Genomic DNA, 24,286 nt, shown 5'->3' on the forward strand with positions numbered 1-24,286 from the left:
GATGCTATAAATCCTATCGACAGCTCGAGTTTTCCTCTTAATCACTGCAAAGTCCCTGACACAGGGTAAGAATGAATGGCCTCTGACCGGGAAATAATGATAAATTCTGAGTAAACGCTGAGATGCTGCAACTGCCATGAGGAACCTGACCATAGTATTATTCTTATTCGGCCCTGGGCAGTCATCTGAAAATATATGCAGGTATTTTATGTTTGGTGGCAACTCGTTTCTTATGTAATCCATCAGAAACGTGCAGACTTCATCGGCCCCCTTCTTTGCTACACCTTCGTGATAAATGTAGAATGTTGGATATCCTGTCTTCAGGTTGTGGATATTGAATACATTAACAGTGAGTCGCCGAAGGTAGAAAACTTCCTGAACCGGAATGGTAGGAAGGGACAGATTTTGCATAAAATCTATGGCAATACCTGCAAGATCCTCGTCTTTTTGACACAGTACTTGTACTGCACGAATACGAACAGAAAACTTTGCAGCCCCCTTTATGAACCATCATTTCTGCAGCGGCAACCCTTAGCCTTTTCATTCAGTGTTTTGTTTCGTAATTTATTTTGAAGCACTTCACAAGTACCACATGTGTCGACTTGTGGTCGACCAGATGTAAGTGAGAAACTTTATTTGAATATTTTTAAATAAAATTCGTACTTAATATTACTTGCTTGAGGATGTCGTAATCTGAACTGTTCATGTATGATGTTGGTATTAAGTTGGTTATTTAAATAACGCTGTTCTCTTGTGCTATAGTGAGTAAATTTTTGGGGATAAGAATTTATGTGATGAATTATCAAACTTATTTCTGCACCACCGATTTGGTTTCGCGATGCATTTGTACTCCTTTGGTCACTAGGCGACTGTCCACAAACAAGCAGGTTGCTTATCCTCCTTACCCTTTTGTTTGTGACACCATGGATACTTAAGAAAGCTTTCTTGCATACCTCTGATCGTCCAGTGCTGGAATTAATAAAATACTGAAAATTTTTGCATCTTGGTTTGCAGTTGCCTCCTTCTGGTACTCTTCTTCGTCTTCTGGAAATATTACCTACAGTAATCAGCCCTTGGAGATAAGAATCTTGTGCGTCCTTTGATGTCATGTTGTAGAAAAGTGAAAATACTTCATTTCTTTCCTCTTCAGGAATTCTTCCAAAGCAGTTTCTACGACTTCTACAAAATTATTTCAGTCACGCTATATATCAGTAGTTTACTATTTTACTGACGTATAACCTCCCGTATTAGAACATTACTTACTTGTTGTCCACACCAATGCTTTTCTTAGAAACTAACTTTCCACTGTAGTTTTTGTACTCTAAACCTTTAATTCGCGACCTTATTATGATTTCACGCTGATACTCAACAACTTTACACCTTTTTTCCTCTATCTACTTTCACCACCATCATGGACATCCATATCTTCCCTGTTCAACATTGCTGCGCTTCACAAAGAAAAACCGTGCTAACACAGAGATGATATTACACAACAGGCTAGCCAACGTTGGCTGCAGAAATAGCACTAGTCCTGGACAAGTGTCCTTTCTCCTCTCACTCATAACGTCGGGATCATGTTTGCCCCATTAAGAATGGAACATGGAAATCAGCTCTTAATTCAATTTAACCAAAAAGTGGACAAGTGTTGTTTCTGCTACCAGCGATTCTCTTGCAGTTCATGATGTACTACTAGACCTCTTTTAGAAAACAGCATACTTAAAAGCTCTGCAGCACGCAACATACAAGATTTTAATAAAGGAGAGTTATTTTCGTCAGAAAAAAGGGAAACTCTAGGAAGCCTTGCTATGGAAAAAATTGTCTGTTTATAGTGTGGATATAAATGAATTGTAAAAATCAAGAAAATGGTTTTGTACAGAAAATAATTTACTGCTCTCCAGATTCTTTTACAAGATGTCACAGACTGTGAGGTATCAAAATAGTCAGCGGGCTCAGGTGAACCATGTCCCACTGCTCCGCCTTGTTAGCCGTGATAGGCGGCCTTGAGAGCAGCGAGAGCCCCAGGACCGGCCAGCAGGCCAGGGGCGGCGACAGCCGCAGGGGCAGCGTAGGCAGGGGCGACGGCAGCCACAGCGGGGGCGGCGACGACAGCGGGGGCGGCGTAGGCGCCGTAGGCGGCGGCGGAGGCGGCGGCGAGGGCGGCGCCGTTGATGGCGGCGTCTCTGGCCCTCGTCTGGGCGACGGCCGTCAGGTGGGCGGCCCTGGCGGCGGCCACGTCAGGGGTGTTGAGGTTGTAGCCGCCCGGCCCGACGACGATGTTGGCCGGGCCGTAGGCGGCGAGGCCGGGGTGGATGCCGCCCACCAGGACAGGGGCGGGCTGCACGGCGGCAGCGAGGCCCGCGGCGTAGGCGGGGGCGGCGACGCCCGCCCCCAGGAAGCCGGGCTTGGCCAGGGCCACGGCCACGACAGCACTCAGGACGATCTGAAAGGGAAAGTCTATCGCTGCAGAACAATACATCTGCGAGTTATTTTCGTTCTTCGTGACATTTCGATCAACAGTTTAATCCCTACTCGCAAGATAAAACCTATGCATTCCCTAACAGTCTAAGACCGGAAGGTTTCTGTGCAGGAACTGATGACAACTTTTAGTTCCAATTTATTAATGTGGGTAGAGAGCTTTTATGTGACATGTCTGTTTTCTTATTTTGAGATGATTAACATTCTCTTAACTAGTGAGCAAAGGGCCGTAACTGTAGTGATCGGTGACTAATGTTCTAACTGGTGTACTGATACTTTGTGCATGACAAAATTGCTGTAACTACATCGAATGAGTGATGTCGCTCGGGTTTTTGGCAATCTTGAATTATCTGCAAACAAGACACCGCTTTTAAGTGTTATTTGTAGATTTTATATCACAGGAATGGCTCGTACCTAAACAAGACTAAGCATTACAAATCTGATAAAACTGCTGTGACTATTTGTTGCTAAGTACATGATGGATCTTTTTATCACCTTTACTCACAATCTTTGTGAAAAAAGCACCAATTGACAGCAAGCAGCCTAGAAAAAAGATGTGTTGAATTCTTACTTCATAGATATGAGTTTTTTCTTCCATGAAGTTTTGTTCTAAACTCCTTTACCTCACTAAATTGTCATACCACCCAATTCCTTACTGTTGACCCTCCGGTGTGCGTGGGACTGCACATCCATTTTCTTTCTGTTAGCCATTGATGTTGTCCTAGTAGGATCATTTTACAGTTCTCGCACGTGCAGCAACTGTTCTACAACATACAACTTTTAAATAGTCTTTCCGTGAAGGTCTCCGTCAAATTAGTTACGCAGTTGCACGAGTAACATTACAAACCTCATAAATTACAGCAACTGTGCAGTTCTTCCTGTTTCCGTTTGGCTAATCTAATTGTTGTGGTTCTGGATTTGCAGAGATAAAGAATAAGGAGGCTGCCGTCCACGGATTCTGTCATTTTAATCTAGACGGAGGTAAATGACACATAGTTTCATATTAGGACGCATCACCGCTTCCATTCCTTTGTGGCTGTCTCCTCTCTTAGCCACCTCCAAGAACCAGTGAAAGCTGTACAAGTAATAACGGTACAAGAGTTTTTAGCAAACAGAACACAGCATGTTGTTATCAATGGAGAGACGTCTACATACGTTAAAGTAACCTCTGGCGTGCCACACGGGAGTGTTATGGGACCATTGCTTTTCACAATATATATAAATGACCTAGTAGATAGTGTTGGAAGTTCCATGCAGCTTTTCGCGGATGATGCTGTAGTATACAGAGAAGTTGCAACATTAGAAAATTGTAGCGAAATGCAGGAAGATCTGCAGCGGATAGGCACTTGGTGCAGGGAGTGGCAACTGACCCTTAACATAGACAAATGTAATGTGTTGCGAATACATAGAAAGAAGGATCCTCAATTGTATGATTATATCATAGAAGAACAAACACTGGTAGCAGTTACTTCTGTAAAATATCTGGGAGTATGCGTGCGGAACGATTTGAAGTGGAATGATCATATAATATTAATTGTTGGTAAGGCGGGTACCAGGTTGAGATTCATTGGGAGAGTCCTTAGAAAATGTAGTCCATCAACAAAGGAGGTGGCTTACAAAACACTCGTTCGACCTATACTTGAGTATTGCTCATCAGTGTGGGATCCGTACCAAATCGGGTTGACGGAGGAGATAGAGAAGATCCAAAGAAGAGCGGCGCGTTTCGTCACAGGGTTATTTGGTAACCGTGATAGCGTTACGGAGATGTTTAACAAACTCAAGTGGCAGACTCTGCAAGAGAGGCGCTCTGCATCGCGGTGTAGCTTGCTCGCCAGGTTTCGAGAGAGTGCGTTTCTGGATGAGGTATCGAATACACTCCTGGAAATGGAAAAAGGAACACATTGACACCGGTGTGTCAGACCCACCATACTTGCTCCGGACACTGCGAGAGGGCTGTACAAGCAATGATCACACGCACGGCACAGCGGACATATCAGGAACCGCGGTGTTGGCCGTCGAATGGCGCTAGCTGCGCAGCATTTGTGCACCGCCGCCGTCAGTGTCAGCCAGTTTGCCGTGGCATACGGAGCTCCATCGCAGTCTTTAACACTGGTAGCATGCCGCGACAGCGTGGACGTGAACCGTATGTGCAGTTGACGGACTTTCAGCGAGGGCGTATAGTGGGCATGCGGAAGGCCGGGTGGACGTACCGCCGAATTGCTCAACACGTGGGGCGTGAGGTCTCCACAGTACATCGATGTTGTCGCCAGTGGTCGGCGGAAGGTGCACGTGCCCGTCGACCTGGGACCGGACCGCAGCGACGCACGGATGCACGCCAAGACCGTAGGATCCTACGCAGTGCCGTAGGGGACCGCACCGCCACTTCCCAGCAAATTAGGGACACTGTTTGTCCTGGGGTATCGGCGAGGACCATTCGCAACCGTCTCCATGAAGCTGGGCTACGGTCCCGCACACCGTTAGGCCGTCTTCCGCTCACGCCCCAACATCGTGCAGCCCGCCACCAGTGGTGTCGCGACAGGCGTGAATGGAGGGCCGAATGGAGACGTGTCGTCTTCAGCGATGAGAGTCGCTTCTGCCTTGGTGCCAATGATGGTCGTATGCGTGTTTGGCGCCGTGCAGGTGAGCGCCACAATCAGGACTGCATACGACCGAGGCACACAGGGCCAACACCCGGCATCATGGTGTGGGGAGCGATCTCCTACACTGGCCGTACACCACTGGTGATCGTCGAGGGGACACTGAATAGTGCACGGTACATCCAAACCGTCATCGAACCCATCGTTCTACCATTCCTAGACCGGCAAGGGAACTTGCTGTTCCAACAGGACAATGCACGTCCGCATGTATCCCGTGCCACCCAAGTGCTCTAGAAGGTGTAAGTCAACTACCCTGGCCAGCAAGATCTCCGGATCTGTCCCCCATTGAGCATGTTTGGGACTGGATGAAGCGTCGTCTCACGCGGTCTGAACGTCCAGCACGAACGCTGGTCCAACTGAGGCGCCAGGTGGAAATGGCATGGCAAGCCGTTCCACAGGACTACATGCAGCATCTCTACGATCGTCTCCATGGGAGAATAGCAGCCTGCATTGCTGCGAAAGGTGGATATACAGTGTACTAGTGCCGACATTGTGCATGCTCTGTTGCCTGTGTCTATGTGCCTGTGGTTCTGTCAGTGTGATTATGTGATGTATCTGACCCCAGGAATGCGTCAATAAAGTTTCCCCTTCCCGGGACAATGAATTCACGGTGTTCTTATTTCAATTTCCAGGAGTGTATATTGCTTCCCCCTACGTATACCTCCCGAGGAGATTACGAATGTAAAATTAGAGAGATTAGAGCGCGCACGGAGGCTTTCAGACAGTCGTTCTTCCCGCGAACCATACGCGACTGGAACAGGAAAGGGAGGTAACGACAGTGGCACGTAAAGTGCCCTCCGCCACAAACCGTTGGGTAGCTTGCGGAGTATAAATGTAGATGTAGATGAAGACCACCTCTTCCATTGAAACCGTGAATGTTTGGAAAATACGGAATTTTTTTGTGGAAATCATTCAGGTCTACAGATTATTCCTAGACGCTGCCCAAGAAAAACCACTGTTGTACTACCCCATGGTTCGTCACACTCACCAGGCACTTCATGTTGGTGGTAAAGGTTTCTGGATAGCGTCTGCTGCTGTTGCTGCTGCTGCTGCCGCTGGACTGTGCCGACGTCTGCAGATGACCCGTATATATACGCAGGAGGTCGCCGGCAGAGGTTCGTGAAAGTAGTGCAGCCGACCTTCTGCTGCTCGGCCTGGACCACTGAATGACACCCAGCAGGTAATTGCGCTAGCGCACTCATGGTGCCCAAGGTAGCTTCCTATACCGTACCTGCGCTTGTCACTGAAATCCATATTCAACACATATGGAAGGCTTAAGAATATCTTATGAAATCCCAAGCAGCTGAATTAACCTTGCTTTCAGTGTCTACTAGGGATTCCAATACATTATGCTGCACTTTCGGCTAGTGCTCAGCTGCCAATAGCTTCAATCATTGCAGCGGACGAGGTACGTTGCTGTTCGATCGTGAGGTTCTGTTTCAAACTCTCTGGTACAAACAGCCCCGGATGTCCGAGCTAGGCTTCTTCCCTGGAATCAAGGTAGAAATGTATAACTGGGCGACATACCGAATGACAGAATACTAAATACACAGGCGAGGAAAGAAATGTATCGAAGACCTTTATCAGACAAAAGGACACACCGCATAAAGAGAAAATGGCGATACCAGCCGTCGTCAGTGACCGGTTGTAAGTAGGCTGTTTATATTTTCTTATTGGCAACGTTACGTAGCGCTCTGTATGAAAATCACTGGCTGTGCTGTGTGCAGCCTGTGGCTAGTTTGCATTGTTGTCTGCCATTGTAGTGTTGGGCAGCGGCAGCTGGATGTGAACAGCGTGTAGCGTTGCGCAGTGGGAGGTGAGCCGCCAGCAGGGGTGGATGTAAGGAGAGAGATAGCGGAGTTTTGTAATTTGTCATGAACTGCTATATATATGATGATATTAAGGTAAATACAGTGTTTGTTCTCTATTAAAATCTTTCATTTGCTAACTATCCCTATCAGTAGTTAGTGCCTTCAGTAGTTTGAATCTTTTATTTAGCTGGCAGTAGTGGCGCTCGCTGTATTGCAGTAGGTCCAGTAACGAAGATTTTTGTGAGGTAAGTGATTTATGAAAGGTATAGGTTAATGTTAGTCAGGGCCATTCTTTTGTAGGGATTATTGGAAGGCAGATTGCGTTGCGCTAAAAATATTGTGTGTCAGGTTAAGCACAGTCGTGTATAAATTGTTCTAAGGGGACGTTTCATATGTCGACCCTTAGCCTAGGATCTGGAATCTTCTGATTTTTTCTTGTAGTTTGTGTATTTAGTGTAGCTTTTGTTTATTGCTAGCGCGTAATTATAGAGAGAATTTCCTTGGTAGTTGTGGTTTTTCATTGTTGCACAGTAAAACAGTTGTGGCATGCATGTAGATTTGCACCAAGTATTTCGCAGCTGCGCTTGCAATTAACTAGATATTATTTTCAGTTCTATGTTAATGTGTTCTCTTATTTTTGCTCTTAAAATTGTACTTTTCTGTGTTGTCGTGTGAAATATTGTGACAATAATGGCGTGTGAAAAACGTAATACTGGGCTCCAAAGTAAACTGAGAAATGACAGTGAAGACGAAAGCAGTGTGTTAACGCCACCATGTAATGAATTAACAAATATTCAAAGTAGTAATTTGGTAACTGTGCATAGGGAAATGGAGCGGGCGTCAAATAATGGTGTAGGCAGTGAAACAATTAGTGAACAGGGAAGCATTATCGATCGATCGGTCGGCAACAGCTCGCCTCAGGATTCTGAAATGACAGGACACAATCTTGCAAATACTATAGATTCAGGTTTTGCGTCCTCACCCTTTTCTCAAATAAGTCAAGAAACATTTTCTGCTTTTCAAAATGCGAATATTGCCGGTTCAAATGCACTGCCGAATAGCACTGAGGAACATGTTTCAGACACCAGTGCACTGTTATTACAGTTAATGCAACAAATGGGACAAAGGCTACAAAAGTTAGACACAACGCTTGAACAAAATCAGAAACAAATGGGACAAAATCTTCAAAAGTTAGACACAATGGAACAAAATCTTCAAAAGTTAGACACAATGGAACAACACCAGAGACAAATACAGCAAAATTTAGACACAATGGAACAAAATCTTCGGAAGTTAGACACCACACTTGAACAAACACGTGAAGATTTAACTACTGAGTTACATAACATTGAATCAAAATGTCAAAAAGTCTGTAATGACGTTAAAACACAGATTTGTGAGCATTTTCAACCTATTTTTTCGCGGCATGAAAATGCATTACAGAATCACGAAGCAGCCATAAAAGAACTGCAAACCATTGTTCATGAAAATCATGAGACCTTGTGGGCTAAAATTGACTCAGTTGCATCTACCGATTCGGTTACGCAACTGGCAAAAACTCAGGAAAACTTAAAGAACACAGTAGATTCGATTTCAACACAAATGGACACTCTGAAACTTGGTTCAGAAAAACACACTGAGGAAATGTGTTCACTATCGGATAAAGTAGCTGAACTTTCGGATCAGGTCACTAACTTATCTACAAAGGTAGATGATGATCTGAGTGACACAAGACCCGTAGCCTTCACTGACACAGAAGAGTATGAACAAATTAGAAAATTCAAACAAAATCAAAATCAAATCAATACACAGCACAAAAGAGAAATCCGGGAAGTACAAGATCAGTTGACGCAGGTAATACAAGAATTACATATTTCAGATGACACTCGCGCTCCAACACGGGAAGAGGAACTTAGAAATACGGAAAAGCCACAAAATAATAGCACAGGGCATTTCGGTAATTATGAAAGGAATTGGCAAGGTGGACCGAATTTTGAGATGGAACCGCCGACACGACGTAACAATGACCGATATGCTACTCGCCGACACGACGACTTTGACTATAAGCTGTTCATTACTACACGTTAATTCAAAACGTTTAAGAATTCTGCCAACGACATTCATCCACAAGCATGGCTCCATCAATTCTCTCATTGTTTTCCTCCCAACTGGTCATTGGAGCACAGGTTAGAATTTATGTGTGGCTACTTGGAGAATGAATCAGCTGTAAGAATGCGATCGGTCATTCACGATTGTCACAGTGAAGGAGAATTTTATCATGCCTTCCTCTCAGCGTATTGGTCTCAAGCTACACAAGACCGAGTAAAACATAGCATCATGATGATGAAACACTTTGAACAATCTGAATTTTCCAGTCTTGTCAAATATTTTGAAGACATGTTGCACAAGAATCAGTACCTGTCAAACCCATACAGCCCCTCAGAACCCTTCCGCATTTGCTTAATCAAATTACCTGAACATTTACAGCATATTATTTTGGCAGGACGTTGCAAAGACGACATTGAAGCTTTTCAGGGACTCTTACAAGAATTAGAATTTGACACAGATAGTCTCGGGATGCGAAAACAGGAAAACAGTCACTACAGGTCACATCTGTCACAATTCCGTGACGATAGAAACAATAACTGGACACGACAATTCTATTCTTACAACGTAAATCATGACCAAAAGAGACACCACCCATATGACAACCACTGGCAGAGTAATAGTTACAGAGAGAGATCGCATTTCTGTAATAATGAATATGACAGAGACACTCATAGAAACAGACAATATGGGAACCAAAACAATTATTATCAAGGGAGACAGAATAACTTTAGACGCAACAGTCCAGCGCGCAGTTACGACTCAGGGAGAAATTCTCCACCACATGACCGACAAACAAGAAACTATGTAAACTACCGACAAAACGACAGACGTGAATTTCATCAGAACTGGCGGGTTTCTAACAGAGCTGGGCCCTCTCGGCAAGGCGAATTTGTGGGAGTTAGGCCTCCTAATCCCAGTAACGATGCGCGGCAACAAAGAGACAGACAATGACTTGCACCGCAGGCATACACGTGCGCCGGCTGGCTCCGAGAAAAATAACATTATACCTGGTACTGCTAATGAGATTTTAATGCAACATTTTGGTGTACTTGAAAAAACATTCTGGATTCAAAGTACTTTCTGTGAGATACCAGATGAGACAGTGGTTAGTTTATGTGACAGCTACACGATTTTATCACGACGCTACTAATGTGTGACAATTTACAATATTGCTTTTGCGGTGTTTCTGTTTCATATCTGCACAGTTTTTCTGTATTATTCTGGAAAGTAAAACATGTTTTAGTAGTAACTTTTGTGGTATAGCTACAGTGAGACAGCCTCTTTCGTAGCACAACAATACGTTACAGCACAGTACTTTCTTCATCACAACAATAAACGTAATAACTAAGATATCTCTACGCCAAGCATTTCACTTTTGTTTATCATGAGGTAAGTACATTGGCTTCTGCAGAACTTAGCTTTCGGAGGAAAATAACTACGATACTTCCACAGAGATTATCTTACAACAAGATGCACCTTTAGCGCTACAGGACACGTATTTCAGTGATTAATTTTGTACTTAAAACATTTATTTTTAAAGATTTTTGAATTACAAAGAAAGTTTTCCGTGATACATTTCATTCCATTGCTGTAATCTGTACCACCTGAGGGTATAATTACATTAATCCTCAGGGGGGTACACGCCTACTTTGTGTACCATGTGTTTGGCAAGCACAAGGAGCCCTAGCTAATATGGTATTTGCTTATACAACTTTACACATCGGTACCATATTTCTCTAATACATAAATTACACAGCTATCTGATCATTTAACTGAGAGAGACAAACTTTTTTACTATGTCAGTGACAGATGTTTACGCAATTACACGGTTGGGTAACTTCACACTTATGAAATTGTATTTTGTCTGTACTTTGTGAACTGTTCATATTTTTTCAGAACCATTGTGATACTATGAGAGCTTTGAATGATGTATTTTCTATGGGATCACGATTTTTAAAGTAAGTTTGAGGCAGATGACACTTTTGACATGAGCAGAGAATTTTTTTTAGGTTTTGAAATTATTGGAGGAAGCTACGACGATTTTGAGAGTTGACTGAGGTGTTATGATATTATTACGATGACTATGTGTATTATGCTGTTGCGGTATGTTTATGATCAATAAGCTGATGCTATATGAATTATTTGATTATGCTACATATATGTTGTGAGGTAATATTGAAGAAGTGTCGACGAATATGTATATATGTAATAAGGTAAGGAATAATGAGTAGTGTTTAGTGACTCTAGTTTGTGAAAAAGGTTGTTGGGAACCAAGAATCGTACTTTATGAGTTATGAAATGTATGTAAATGCGTGAATGTATCACAATGCTGGCGAAAATTTTTTTGGACATTGTTATATTCATAGGATTTTGTTTCTACACATTTGCAACGTAAATTCTCGACCTGTGAAATTTTTATATGAGACTGTCACTGTAGCGGAAACTGCTGTCGTAAATATTTCCGTAAGAAAGTTAAGTGACCACCTGCACGTAATGCGTCATGGGCACGCAGCTGTGTCAGACGCCGGGAGAACAAGTCATTAGTGAGTGCCTCGTCAGAAGCACAGGTAGAAAAAAAGAAAGGGGAGGCCATTGTCCTCGCTATTGACATTTCCTTGTTGAAAGCATACTGTGGAGCTCGTAATTTATGATATTTACTGAAATGCCTAATGAAACGATGAGAAACATTTCACGGCTATTGTCTTGCTAGTTGAGAAAAATGCCATATGGCTTGCTGTATGTATTTATTTACACATTTTGTTTAATATCAAGTTTCTAGCTGCACTGCAGCATTGGTTAAAATAAAATTTAATATATGTACTAATATAGTTATTTTATGCCTACAGATCCAATCAATAAGAAATTTATGATTTACTTCCAAGAAAACGAGGGCATATAAATAGACATTTCCCTTACACAGGAATTGCATAAATAATTTCTTTACGATTTGGTAACTTATCTGCTAGTGTAAGTTCTCGTGATGCATCACTCTAGTGTTAAGATGTGACATAAGTATTAAACATGGTCATTTTTACTGTAATATTTTTTCTGCTTGAGCTTTGTGATGTATAGATATAAGTTTTATATTTTTTATATTTTTTATATTTGATGCTGCTGTTTGCCAGGCATAGTGTTACTGAATTTGACTTTGTGTTGCTCTTCTAAGCTAGTTTTTCTTGTTTCCTGCACAGTGCCTCATATTAGTTGTAATTTATGCTGCTTGCTTTGCCATTTCTATTTTTTGTCATTGATGTTTGTATTAATTGTTTTATGTGATGCTGCATTGCCTCGTCCCTTAGTTTAGCATCTGAGCTCAGTAGATTTAAGTTACCTTAAGAGGGGGTAGACTATATATAAGAAACTAACTATGATGAATTGGACGAAATGCATTAAGAAGCTATAAGAAAATGGTTTAGCCAAAAAAAAAAAGGTAGGGTACAGTGGAGAAAAACTATTTTGAAAGAGGATGTGAACAGAATACAGAAAGCAGGCTTAGATAGTACTTTTGGGAATAATGATAAACAAAGGGAGATCTCCATGCAAAATACTGCAGTAAAACAAACCCTGTCCTTTCCTTTTGTGTCATCCCTCTATATGTTTGTGTACCCTTGTGTATTTGTCTTCTTCCTGTCTCTGTGTAGTTTCGTAGAATTTTTTCTTCTTTTAATATTAAGCTCGATTCACTATGATGAGGAATACTGTTATCCTCAAATATAATTGGCATTAATAATATGTTATTTACTTTGTGAAGATGTTTAGACATTATTTATTCAGTTTTGTTGCACACATGTGAAGGTGATGTTTTAAAAGTTCTTCTCATCTTTATGTACACTCCTGGAAATGGAAAAAAGAACACATTGACACCGGTGTGTCAGACCCACCATACTTGCTCCGGACACTGTGAGAGGGCTGTACAAGCAATGATCACACGCACGGCATAGCGGACACACCAGGAACAGCGGTGTTGGCCGTCGAATGGCGCTAGCTGCGCAGCATTTGTGCACCGCCGCCGTCAGTGTCAGCCAGTTTGCCTTGGCATACGGAGCTCCATCGCAGTCTTTAATACTGGTAGCATGCCACGACAGCGTGGACGTGAACCGAATGTGCAGTTGACGGACTTTGAGCGAGGGCGTATAGTGGGCATGCGGGAGGCCGGGTGGACGTGCCGCCGAATTGCTCAACACGTGGAGCGTGAGGTCTCCGCAGTACATCGATGTTGTCGCCAGTGGTCGGCAGTAGGTGCACGTGCCCGTCGACCTGGGACCGGACCGCAGCAACGCACGGATGCACGCCAAGACCGTAGGATCCTACGCTGTGCCGTACGGGACCGCACAGCCACTTCCCAGCAAATTAGGGACACTGTTGCTCCTGGGGTATTGGCGACGACCATTCGCAACCGTCTCCATGAAGCTGGGCTACGGTCCCACACCCCGTTGGCCGTCTTCCGCTCACGCCTCAACATCGTGCATCCCGCCTCCAGTGGTGTCGCGACAGGCGTGAATGGAGGGACGAATGGAGACGTGTCGTCTTCAGCGATGAGAGTCGCTTCTGCCTTGGTGCCAATGATGGTCGTATGCGTGTTTGGCGCCGTGCAGGTGAGCGCCACAATCAGGACTGCATACGACCGAGGCACACAATGCCAACACCCGGCATCATGGTGTGGGGAGCGATCTCCTACACTGGCCGTACACCACTGGTGATCGTCGAGGGGACACTGAATAGTGCACGGTACATCCAAACCGTCATCGAACCCATCGTTCTACCATTCCTAGACCAGCAAGGGAACTTGCTGTTCCAACAGGACAATGCACGTCCGCATGTACCCCGGCTACCCAACGTGCTCTAGAAGGTGTAAGTCAACTACCCTGGCCAGCAAGATCTCCGGATCTGTCCCCCATTGAGCATGTTTGGGACTGGATGAAGCGTCGTCTCACGCGGTCTGCACGTCCAGCACGAACGCTGGTCCAACTGAGGCGCCAGGTGGAAATGGCATGGCAAGCCGTTCCACAGGACTACATCCAGCATCTCTACAATCGTCTCCATGGGAGAATAGCAGCCTGCATTGCTGCGAAAGGTGGATACACAGTGTACTAGAGCCGACATTGTGCATGCTCTGTTGCCTGTGTCTATGTGCCTGTGGTTCTGTCAGTGTGATCATGTGATGTATCTGACCCCAGGAATGTGTCAGTAAAGTTTCCCCTTCCCGGGACAATGAATTCACGGTGTTCTTATTTTAATTTCCAGGAGTGTATGTACTCATGTCATAATTCCTGTAACACTGATGTATATGTTTATTTCTATTCAGTTGTAAAGCCTGTACTACAAATGTTATCTGTATTGTTATGTTTTAATGATGTATTTTGTACCTTTGTAATTGTATTCTCATGTTATAATATTGTAATTGACACCAGTTAATCAAATTAAGTAACTTGTAAGTTCCATTTCACTGCACACGTTTCTGTTGGTCATAGTATATGGACAATATGTGGGAGGTAGGGACTGTTAGTGTTTGCACGTGTGTTGATAATTCAGCAAGGGACTGGATAACAGCATTGCTGGTTCTAAGGATATTTCAAAAAATTTTGTGAGTGCACATGTGGTGGTTCATGGACTTGCTATATTCTCCGCAAGCCTCTTCGATGGTGATTGTGCACCTGCACAGTCGCAGCAGATGGCTGCTGGCCATCTCTACAAGGACTACAGTGGGTCTACACCTTTGATGACTCACCAGTACCATTATTTCTACAAGGACTGCAGTGGGTCTGCTCTGTGATGACCTACCTACCAATATTCTTCAAAACGTCGACTGACTCTGCTGTGGGTTTGCTCTGTTGTGGCCCATTACCTGTCAGCATGTCAAGAGTCAGCACTGTCTTTCTGTTGGAAGGACAACACTACTTCTGCAAGACTGCATGGACATCCACTACATCCGTGTGCATTGTCTTTTACTGCTCAGACTTTGAGAAAAGAAACGGCAGTTTTACTGTGATGAATGATCTGGACTGTCTTTATTGACTGTGAGAAAATTTTAGCTTTGGACCAGCATTGTATAAATAAGTGTGTGCATTTGATATCTTTGTTATTGTAATTATGAAAAATTTTTTCAAATCATTATTGGCCACTGCCCAAAAATATTTTGTAAAATTTTTTGTGGGGAGCATGGGGGCTATGTAAGTAGGCTGTTTATATTTTCTTATTGGCAACGTTACGTAGCACTCTGTATGAAAATCACTGGCTGTGCTGTGTGCAGCCTGTGGCTAGTTTGCATTGTTGTCTGCCATTGTAGTGTTGGGCAGCGGCACCAGGATGTGAACAGCGCGTAGCGTTGCGCAGTGGGAGGTGAGCCGCCAGCAGTGGTGGACGTAAGGAGAGAGATGGCGGAGTTTTGTAATTTGTCATGAACTGCTATATATATGATGATATTAAGGTAAATACAGTGTTTGTTCTCTATTAAAATCTTTCATTAGCTAACTATCCCTATCAGTAGTTAGTGCCTTCAGTAGTTTGAATCTTTCATTTAGCTGGCAGTAGTGGCGCTCGCTGTATTGCAGTAGGTCCAGTGACGAAGATTTTTGTGAGGTAAGTGATTTATGAAAGGTATAGGTTAATGTTAGTCAGGGCCATTCTTTTGTAGGGATTATTGGAAGGCAGATTGCGTTGCGCTAAATATATTGTGTGTCAGGTTAAGCACAGTCGTGTATAAATTGTTCTAAGGGGACGCTTCACAGTGACGTAGCAAACATGCTACAGATGTCGTATACAATATGGCAATTACAACGCTATAATATTTGTGACTCTTAGAAGTACAATAACCAGTTTGGATTACGAGAATTTCCTACATTAGGAAAAACCAGTACCAGTTACGCTAACTTATATTTCGTTACATTTACTTAATATGAGAAACAACTATCCTAAAAGTCGGTTGTACAGCTGTAATGGAGATTACGATAAGCGATAAATAATATGCGGCTAGTATCTAAAATAAGCTTGAGCTATGTGGCTCAAGTGATCCACCCGGATAGCCCCGTGCAGTAGCGTGCCATTTCCGGGATGCGGGGAGACTTGCCAGCACTGGATCGAATCCACCCAGCATCGACGTGGGCCGGTGTGCCGCCCAGGTTGGGTGTGATTTTCGGACAGTTTCACACATCCGATTAGGTGAATACCGTGCTAATTCGCAGACACTCTTCGCAAGTGATTCATGAAAGGTATAGGTTATTGTTAGTCAGGGCCATTCTTTTGTAGGAATTATTGAAAGTCACATTGCGTTGCGCTAAAAATATTGTTTGTCAGTTTAGTGTTGATCAGGATAAGTAAAGAGCGAAATGTCTGAGTACGTTCAGTTCTGCTCAGCTGTTTGAAAATAAAATAACGTAATGGGTATCCAAGCACAGTAATTCATAAATTTTTTCAGAGCGGATGTTTCAATTTGGCATTTTGTCATCTTTGCACCTGTTTGAAACAGTGAGTAGACGGATGTTTCCATGGTCTCAATGATGTCTATGCTGGTAAATAATTTTGGATTTTGATGATCTAAGGAAAGCAACATTTCCGCGCTGATGTTTAATGTTTTTAGAATGGTACAATATTTCGAAACATTATAAGATGTGCACCGACAACGTCTTGTGCCAGAGCTTGAAAGAAAGTCTCAGAATGGTTTCACAGACTGTTCTGCCGTAGATTCTTCCAGTTTCGTAAGAACATAGTAGAAACTCTCGAGGTATCTTACGCGAAAACCGACAAACCGACTTAGCCGGCAACTAGACACTAAACGGCTTATGCGAGGTAATGTAATTAATTTTATCTTGTTTTTGTGCGTGTATGAATGACTGTTCAACAGTATACTACTGAAAAATCGGCAGATAGTCAACACAACAACACTAACAGATCTTCGATTACGTGACTCGCTAAATATGAAGGATTTATGTTTGAGAACCACCACATTATTCTGACTACAGTCCGCTAAGTTCAAAAATTTGCTGCGATTCCGTGCGCGAGAAATGTGTTAGCACGTCAAATTCTGAATTTTATGGATCAAGCTAACTAAGCTTCAAGTTCAAAAATTTCCTGTGATTCCGTGCGCGAGAAATGTGTTAGCATGTCAAATTCTGAATTTTATGGGTCAAGCTAACTAAGCTTCACGACATACATGATAATAGAAGGAATCGCAATGTGATGTACGACCACATACGTTCGGTGCTTTGTTTGCATACTATATACCTCTATAGATTTGAAGAAATACTTCGACTATGAATGAAATTGTTTGTGATTAAGAGTTATTTCATGCATAAGCCTTATTATCAACGTTCGAATTTTATAGTAATAAGAAAAAATACAGTCTTATTGTGGCAGATATAATTATGACACCTATAGGTGAGGTAGTCAATAAAAAAGAACCATTCCAAAAGAGGTTTTTGTTAAAAGACATCTTTCTGCACACCATGACCTGCAGAAAAAAATAGTTAATTCCCAGATCTGTATTTGGTTATTCAGCCCATGTCTGTGGCATTTGATACAAAGCACGGACGAACAGATGTATACATATTAACATCTACAACCTAATAAAGTTTTGTATACGTAACTGTAGAAACATAAAGTTTCATATTATGCACGTCCATTTCAAATGATGGGTTTGTGTGCTTGTGTGTGTGTGTGTGTGTGTGTGTGTGTGTGTGTGTGTGTGCGCGCTTGTGTGTTATAAAATCTCTATGATGTCGAAACTGATGCGAATCTATAGAAACTTATGGCTGTTTAAAACCTAGTTATAACAATGTCTATCTGAGCACAGTACAATCCAACATACGTCCCACCTCTGAAGTACACAGATTATGCATAAATGTTGCAGCTACCAAACGGTAATCGGCCATATTTTCTGGTCACAATAGACATTACTGCCATGGAGTAAAAATATGAAACTAGTGATGACACATTGCAAATCTCTTTGTCATCTTTGAGATCATATTCAGAACTATGTGTGACATTCCCTCACTACATGATTGGCTGGGCAAAGAGACTATATTACACGTGTTTTTTTTTTTTTTTTTTGTTATGTCCGATATTATATCCAGAACCATCTGTGACATGAGATCACTGTAAGGAGGAGGTGTGGTCCTTTAGAGTTTGACAGTTATAACATGAACACATAACGATGTGTGAACGAGAAGTGGTCGAATTGTCGGATCCCAAGATGCTCAGATAGACATTGTTAGAATTCGAGTTCAAATATCCATGGCATTCTACACTCCTGGAAATAGAAAAAAGAACACATTGACACCGGTGTGTCAGACACACCATACTTGCTCCGGACACTGCGAGAGGGCTGTACAAGCAATGATCACACGCACGGCACAGCGGACACACCAGGAACCGCGGTGTTGGCCGTCGAATGGCGCTAGCTGCGCAGCATTTGTGCACCGCCGCCGTCAGTGTCAGCCAGTTTGCCGTAGCATACGGAGCTCCATCGCAGTCTTTAACACTGGTAGAATGCCGCGACAGCGTGGACGTGAACCGTATGTGCAGCTGACGGACTTTGAGCGAGGGCGTATAGTGGGCATGCGGGAGGCCGGGTGGACGTACCGCCGAATTGCTCAACACGTGGGGCGTGAGGTCTCCACAGTACATCGATGTTTTCGCCAGTGGTCGGCGGAAGGTGCACGTGCCCGTCGACCTGGGACCGGAACGCAGCGACGCACGGATGCACGCCAAGACCGTAGGATCCTACGCAGTGCCGTAGGGGACCACACCGCCACTTCCCAGCAAATTAGGGACACTGTTGCTCCTGGGGTATCGGCGAGGACCATTCGCAACCGTCTCCATGAAGCTGGGCTACGGTCCCGCACACCGTTAGGCCGTCTTCCGCTCACGCCCCAACATCGTGCAGCCCGCCTCCAGTGGTGTCGCGACAGGCGTGAATGGAGGGCCGAATGGAGACGTGTCGTCTTCAGCGATGAGAGTCGCTTCTGCCTTGGTGCCAATGACGGTCGTATGCGTGTTTGGCGCCGTGCAGGTGAGCGCCACAATCAGGACTGCATACGACCGAGGCACACAGGGCCAACACCCGGTATCATGGTGTGGGGAGCGATCTCCTACACTGGCCGTACACCACTGGTGATCGTCGAGGGGACACTGAATAGTGCACGGTACATCCAAACCGTCGTCGAACCCATCGTTCTACCATTCCTAGACCGGCAAGGAAACTTGCTGTTCCAACAGGACAATGCACGTCCGCATGTATCCCGTGCCACCCAACGTGCTCTAGAAGGTGTAAGTCAACTACCCTGGCCAGCAAGATCTCCGGATCTGTCCCCCATTGAGCATGTTTGGGACTGGATGAAGCGTCGTCTCACGCGGTCTGCACGTCCAGCACGAACGCTGGTCCAACTGAGGCGCCAGATGGAAATGGCATGGCAAGCCGTTCCACAGGACTACATCCAGCATCTCTACGATAACTCCATGGGAGAATAGCAGCCTGCATTGCTGCGAGAGGTGGATATACACTGTACTAGTGCCGACATTGTGCATGCTCTGTTGCCTGTGTCTATGTGCCTGTGGTTCTGTCAGTGTGATCATGTGATGTATCTGACCCCAGGAATGTGTCAATAAAGTTTCCCCTTCCTGGGACAATGATTTCACGGTGTTCTTATTTGAATTTCCAGGAGTGTATGTTTTCTGGGTCGACATCAGTTTTCACATCATTGAGATTTTATCTGTGACATGCACGTCACTTAATGTAGACGTGCTAAGTACCCTTACATTACTACCAAAATAGCTGTCAGGCATTTCAGCATTTTACATGCAGCCCCTGGTGTAATGCAAGATGTCTGTCAGAAAATACCGTACATACAAGCACTTGGGTACCAAATAAAGGAGATTTTCACATGGAAGAGGTATTTTCGTTGTACGACTAAGAAGACCTAGTAAGCCTTAATACAGAAAGAATTGTTAGGTTAAAGTGTGATTCTAAATGGATGGTAAAAAGGAAACTTTTTTTTTGTTCATTATTTGCACAGAAAGTCACAGGTTCTGACGCATCAGTGTAGTCAATGGGATCAGTTGACCCATTTCCCACAGATCTCCCTCGTTAATCCTGGTAGGCAGCCTAGAGAGTAGCAAGAGTCCTGGGAGCCGCCAACATATCAGATGCGCCGACAGCAGCCTCAGTGGGGTCGAAACCAGTACGGAGACGGCGTTCAATTCAAAGCTCATAGTTTTATTTTACATGTATACTTCATTGGTAAATGAGGTATAAAACCGTGTATGAAAACAAGATAATGGCAAAATTAATTAAAAACAGTTTATTTAGAAGAGATTTGTACAACAGTCAGTAATACAATAGCCTCTTGAGCGGCGAAGGCGTTCAACAACCGCACATTTTGGCAGTCCTAGAGAAGAGCCTTGGTTGTGACAGGTTAACCATGGTAAGCAGCCTTGGCAGCCAGGAAGGCAGCCCCAGGACCACCGTAGACGGCGGGGGCGACTGCGGCGACGGCAGGAGCGGCGACCACGGCAGGGGCGGCGTAGGCGCCGTAGGCGGCGGCGGAGGCGGCGGCGAGGGCGGCGCCGTTGATGGCGGCGTCGCGCGCCCTCGTCTGGGCGACGGCGGCCAGGTGGGCGCCCCTGGCGGCGGCCACGTCAGGGGTGTCCAGGTTGTAGCCGCCAGGTCCGACGACGATGTTAGCCGGGCCGTAGGCTGCGAGACCGGGGTGGATGCCGCCCACATAGACGGGAGCGGGCTGGACGGCGGCAGCGAGGCCTGCGGCGTAGGCGGGGGCGGCGACGCCCGCCCCCAGGAAGCCGGGCTTGGCCAGGGCCACGGCCACGACAGCACTCAGGACGATCTGAAATAGAAACATTATTGTTGTACACAGCAGAATCTACCAATTACTTTCAATCTACTTTACATTTAAATCATCAGTTTATCCCTACTTGCAAGCTAAAAACTATACCTTCGCTAATAGCATAAAAGCCAAAGTATGTTACTATAAGCTGTCACTTTTTACAAAAAGACGAAATTTTTTCTCAAACAGAGATGTCAGCAGTTTGCCCTAACTTGTTACGGTGCCGAGATTGCTCTGCTGATTCCTGCTATGCTGCTATGTGGTAACAATCTCATAAATAGTGCAGTATTGGCATGTGAGAAGAGGTGTATAACTGCAGTGAGTGATCAGTATTGTTTTCACAACTATTGTAACACTGCTACTATGTGTATAAGATAATTGCTGTAACCAGCCCAGGTGAGTGCTGTCGATCATGCTTTGTCTCTCCGCCCCCGTTAACTGAGTGGTCAGCGTGACGGAATGCCACTCTGATGACACAAATTTTTTAAATAGTTTTTTCTATGAAGGTCTCCGTCAAATAAGTTGCCCCGTTGCATCAGTAACATAACGATGCTTTGTTATTTACAATAACATTGCAACTGTTTCTCTTTCCTTTTGGATAGCCTTATCTTCGTCGTTCTGGCTTTTCAGAGAAGAAAAATAAATGAACAGCCGACCAAAGGTACTATCATGTTGAAGCGTTGGGTTTAACTCATATAGAGTCATGTAATGGGACACAGTATCGATTCCATTCCGATCTCAACGGTCTCTTCTGTAAGTCATCTACATGATCCAGTGCAGCTGTACAGCTAATTACAGTAGAAGACTACCTGATCCGCTGAAACCGAGACTGTTTCGAAAATGTGAATTTATTTGTGAAAGTCATGCAGGTCGTTACCGCATTCCTCAACGCTGTCCAAGAAACTCCACTGTTACAATACACCACGGTGAATCGCACTCACCAGGAACTTCATGTTGGTGGTAGAGGTTTCTAGACGGCGTCTGCTGCTGTTGCTGCTGCTGCTGCTCCTGCTGGACTGTGCCGGCGTCTGCAGATGACCAGTATATATACCCAGGAGGTCGGCGGCAGAGGTTCGTGAAAGTAGTGCAGCCGACCTTCCGCTGCTCGGCCTGGACCACTGAATGACGCCCAAGCCGGTAGTTGCGTTGTCGCATTCCTGGTGTGCCAGACAGCTTCATATACCGTACACATATACCGTTCACTATACATGCGAGGCTCAAAAATATACTATGAAACCCCAAGCGTCTGACTGATTTTTGATACCAGTTGTTAACAGTAATTCAAGCACTTGGTGCAACACTTTCGGGCCAATATTCAGCTGCTAATAACTTCAATTATTGTACAGGACGAGCTAAGAAGCTGTCCGATCGTAGGGTTCTGTTTGACACTCTGAGCCTACCCTGAAAAAATTGACTGACGGGTGAGGAAAGAAGTCTAACGAAGACCTTTATCAGCTGATGTAGTACATTGGATAAAAAGGAAATTTCGAGATGTGGTGATGACATTGACCAAGTATATAGTGAAAATGCTACAGCCGTCGTTAGTAACAAGGCAAGTGTAACGCATTGTTGTTGATGATTTTCTGAAGATTAAAAAACATACAGTTTTTATTACGAGAAATTACTACATTACTAAAAACTATTTCGATTTACAGTACCTAAAAACATACGAATACGAAAAACATTTCTTGGAAATCAAACGAATCAAGTAACAGAAATACAACTGCCACGGCAGTATGAATAAACAAAAATTACTGTAAACAAACAGCAGCTAGGGTAACAAAATACAAATGAGCTTTGGGAACCAAGTGACCTGTCCGGATAGTCACGTTGAAACGTCCCCTTAGAAAAGTTGTACAAGACTGTGCTTAAACTGACACACATTATTTTCTAGCGCAACGCAATCTGACTTTCAATAATCCCTACAAAAGAATGGCCCTGACTAACATTAACCTATACCTTTCACAAATCACTTACCTCACAAAAATCTTCGTTACTCGAACTACTGCAATACAGCGAGCGCCACTACTGCCAGCTAAATAAAAGATTCAAACTACGGAAGGCACTAACTACTGATAGGGATAGTTAGCAAATGAAAGATTTTAATAGAGAACAAACAATGTATTTACCTTAATAGTCATAATATATATAGCAATTCATAATATCCAGTATTACAAATTTCAAAACTCCGCCATCTCTCTCCCCATATCCACCACTGCTGGCGGCACACCTCCAACTGCGCAAAGCTACGCACTGTTAACATCCAGCTGCCCAACACTACAATGGCAGACAACAATGCAAACTAGCCACAGACTGCACACAGCACAGCCAGTAATTTTCATTCAGAGCGCTACGTGGTGTTACCAATATAAAAACCTGAACAGCCTACTTACATAGCCCCCATGCTCCCCATAAAAAATTTTACAAATTGTTTTGGGCAGTGGCCAATAATGATTTGACAAAATTTTTCATAATTACAATAACAAAGATATCAAATGCACACACTTATTAATACAATGTTGGTCAAAAGCTAAAATTTTCTCACATTCCATAAAGACAGTCCTGATCATTCATCACAGTAAAACTGCCGTTTCTTTTCTCAAAGTCTGAGCAGTAAAAGACAATGCACACGGATGTAGTGGATTTCCATGCAGTCTTGAAGAGAAGTAGTGTTGTCCTTCCAACGGAACGACACTGCTGACTCTTGACATGCTGACAGGTAATGGGCCACAACAGAGCAAACCCACAGCAGAGTCATTCGACGTTTCGAAGAATATTGGTAGGTAGGTCATCATAGAGCAGACCCACTGTAGTCCTGGTAGAGAGTATGGTATTGACGGGCCACCAGAGGTGCAGACCCACTGCAGTCCTTGTAGAAATAATGGTACTGGTGAGTCAGCAAAGCTGTAGACCCACTGTAGTCCTTGTAGAAATGATGGTAATGGTCAAAGATGCAGACCCACTGTAGTCCTTGTAGAGATGGCCAGCAACCATCTGTTGTGACTGGGCAGGTGCACAATCACCATTGAAGAGTCTTGCAGATAATATAGCAAGTCCATAACCACCACTTGTGCACTCACAAAGTTTTTGGAATTGTCCTTAGAACCAGCAATGCTGTTATCCAGTCCCTTGCTGAATTATCAACACACGTGCAAACACTAACAGTCCTCTTTTTTCACATATTGTGCATATATTATGACCAACAGAAATATGTGCAGTGAAATGAATGCTTACAAGTTACTTAATTTGATGAACTGGTGTCTATATGATTATAAATTTACAACATAAGAATACAATTACAAAGGTACAAAAACCATCATTAAAGAACATAATAGTACAGATAACATTTGTAGTAATACAGGCTTTACAAAAGAATAGAAATAAACATGCACATCAG

The 24,286-nt window shown here is 43.9% G+C and overlaps 1 protein-coding gene across 1 annotated transcript; it reads right to left on the reverse strand.

Moving 5' to 3' along the window:
- Window positions 1-20,331: 20,331 nt before the first annotated feature.
- LOC126177037 (cuticle protein 16.5-like) lies at window positions 20,332-21,903 on the reverse strand. Its single transcript, XM_049924271.1, has 2 exons — window positions 21,831-21,903; window positions 20,332-20,889 (listed from the first exon to the last, which is right to left on the reverse strand). Exons 1-2 carry the CDS (start codon window positions 21,840-21,842, stop codon window positions 20,461-20,463), a joined length of 441 nt encoding a protein of 146 aa, XP_049780228.1. The 5' UTR covers window positions 21,843-21,903; the 3' UTR covers window positions 20,332-20,460.
- Between the last annotated feature and the right edge of the window lie 2,383 nt (window positions 21,904-24,286).

This window comes from Schistocerca cancellata, chromosome 3, assembly GCF_023864275.1.
Source record: "Schistocerca cancellata isolate TAMUIC-IGC-003103 chromosome 3, iqSchCanc2.1, whole genome shotgun sequence".
Lineage (NCBI taxonomy): Eukaryota > Metazoa > Arthropoda > Insecta > Orthoptera > Acrididae > Schistocerca > Schistocerca cancellata.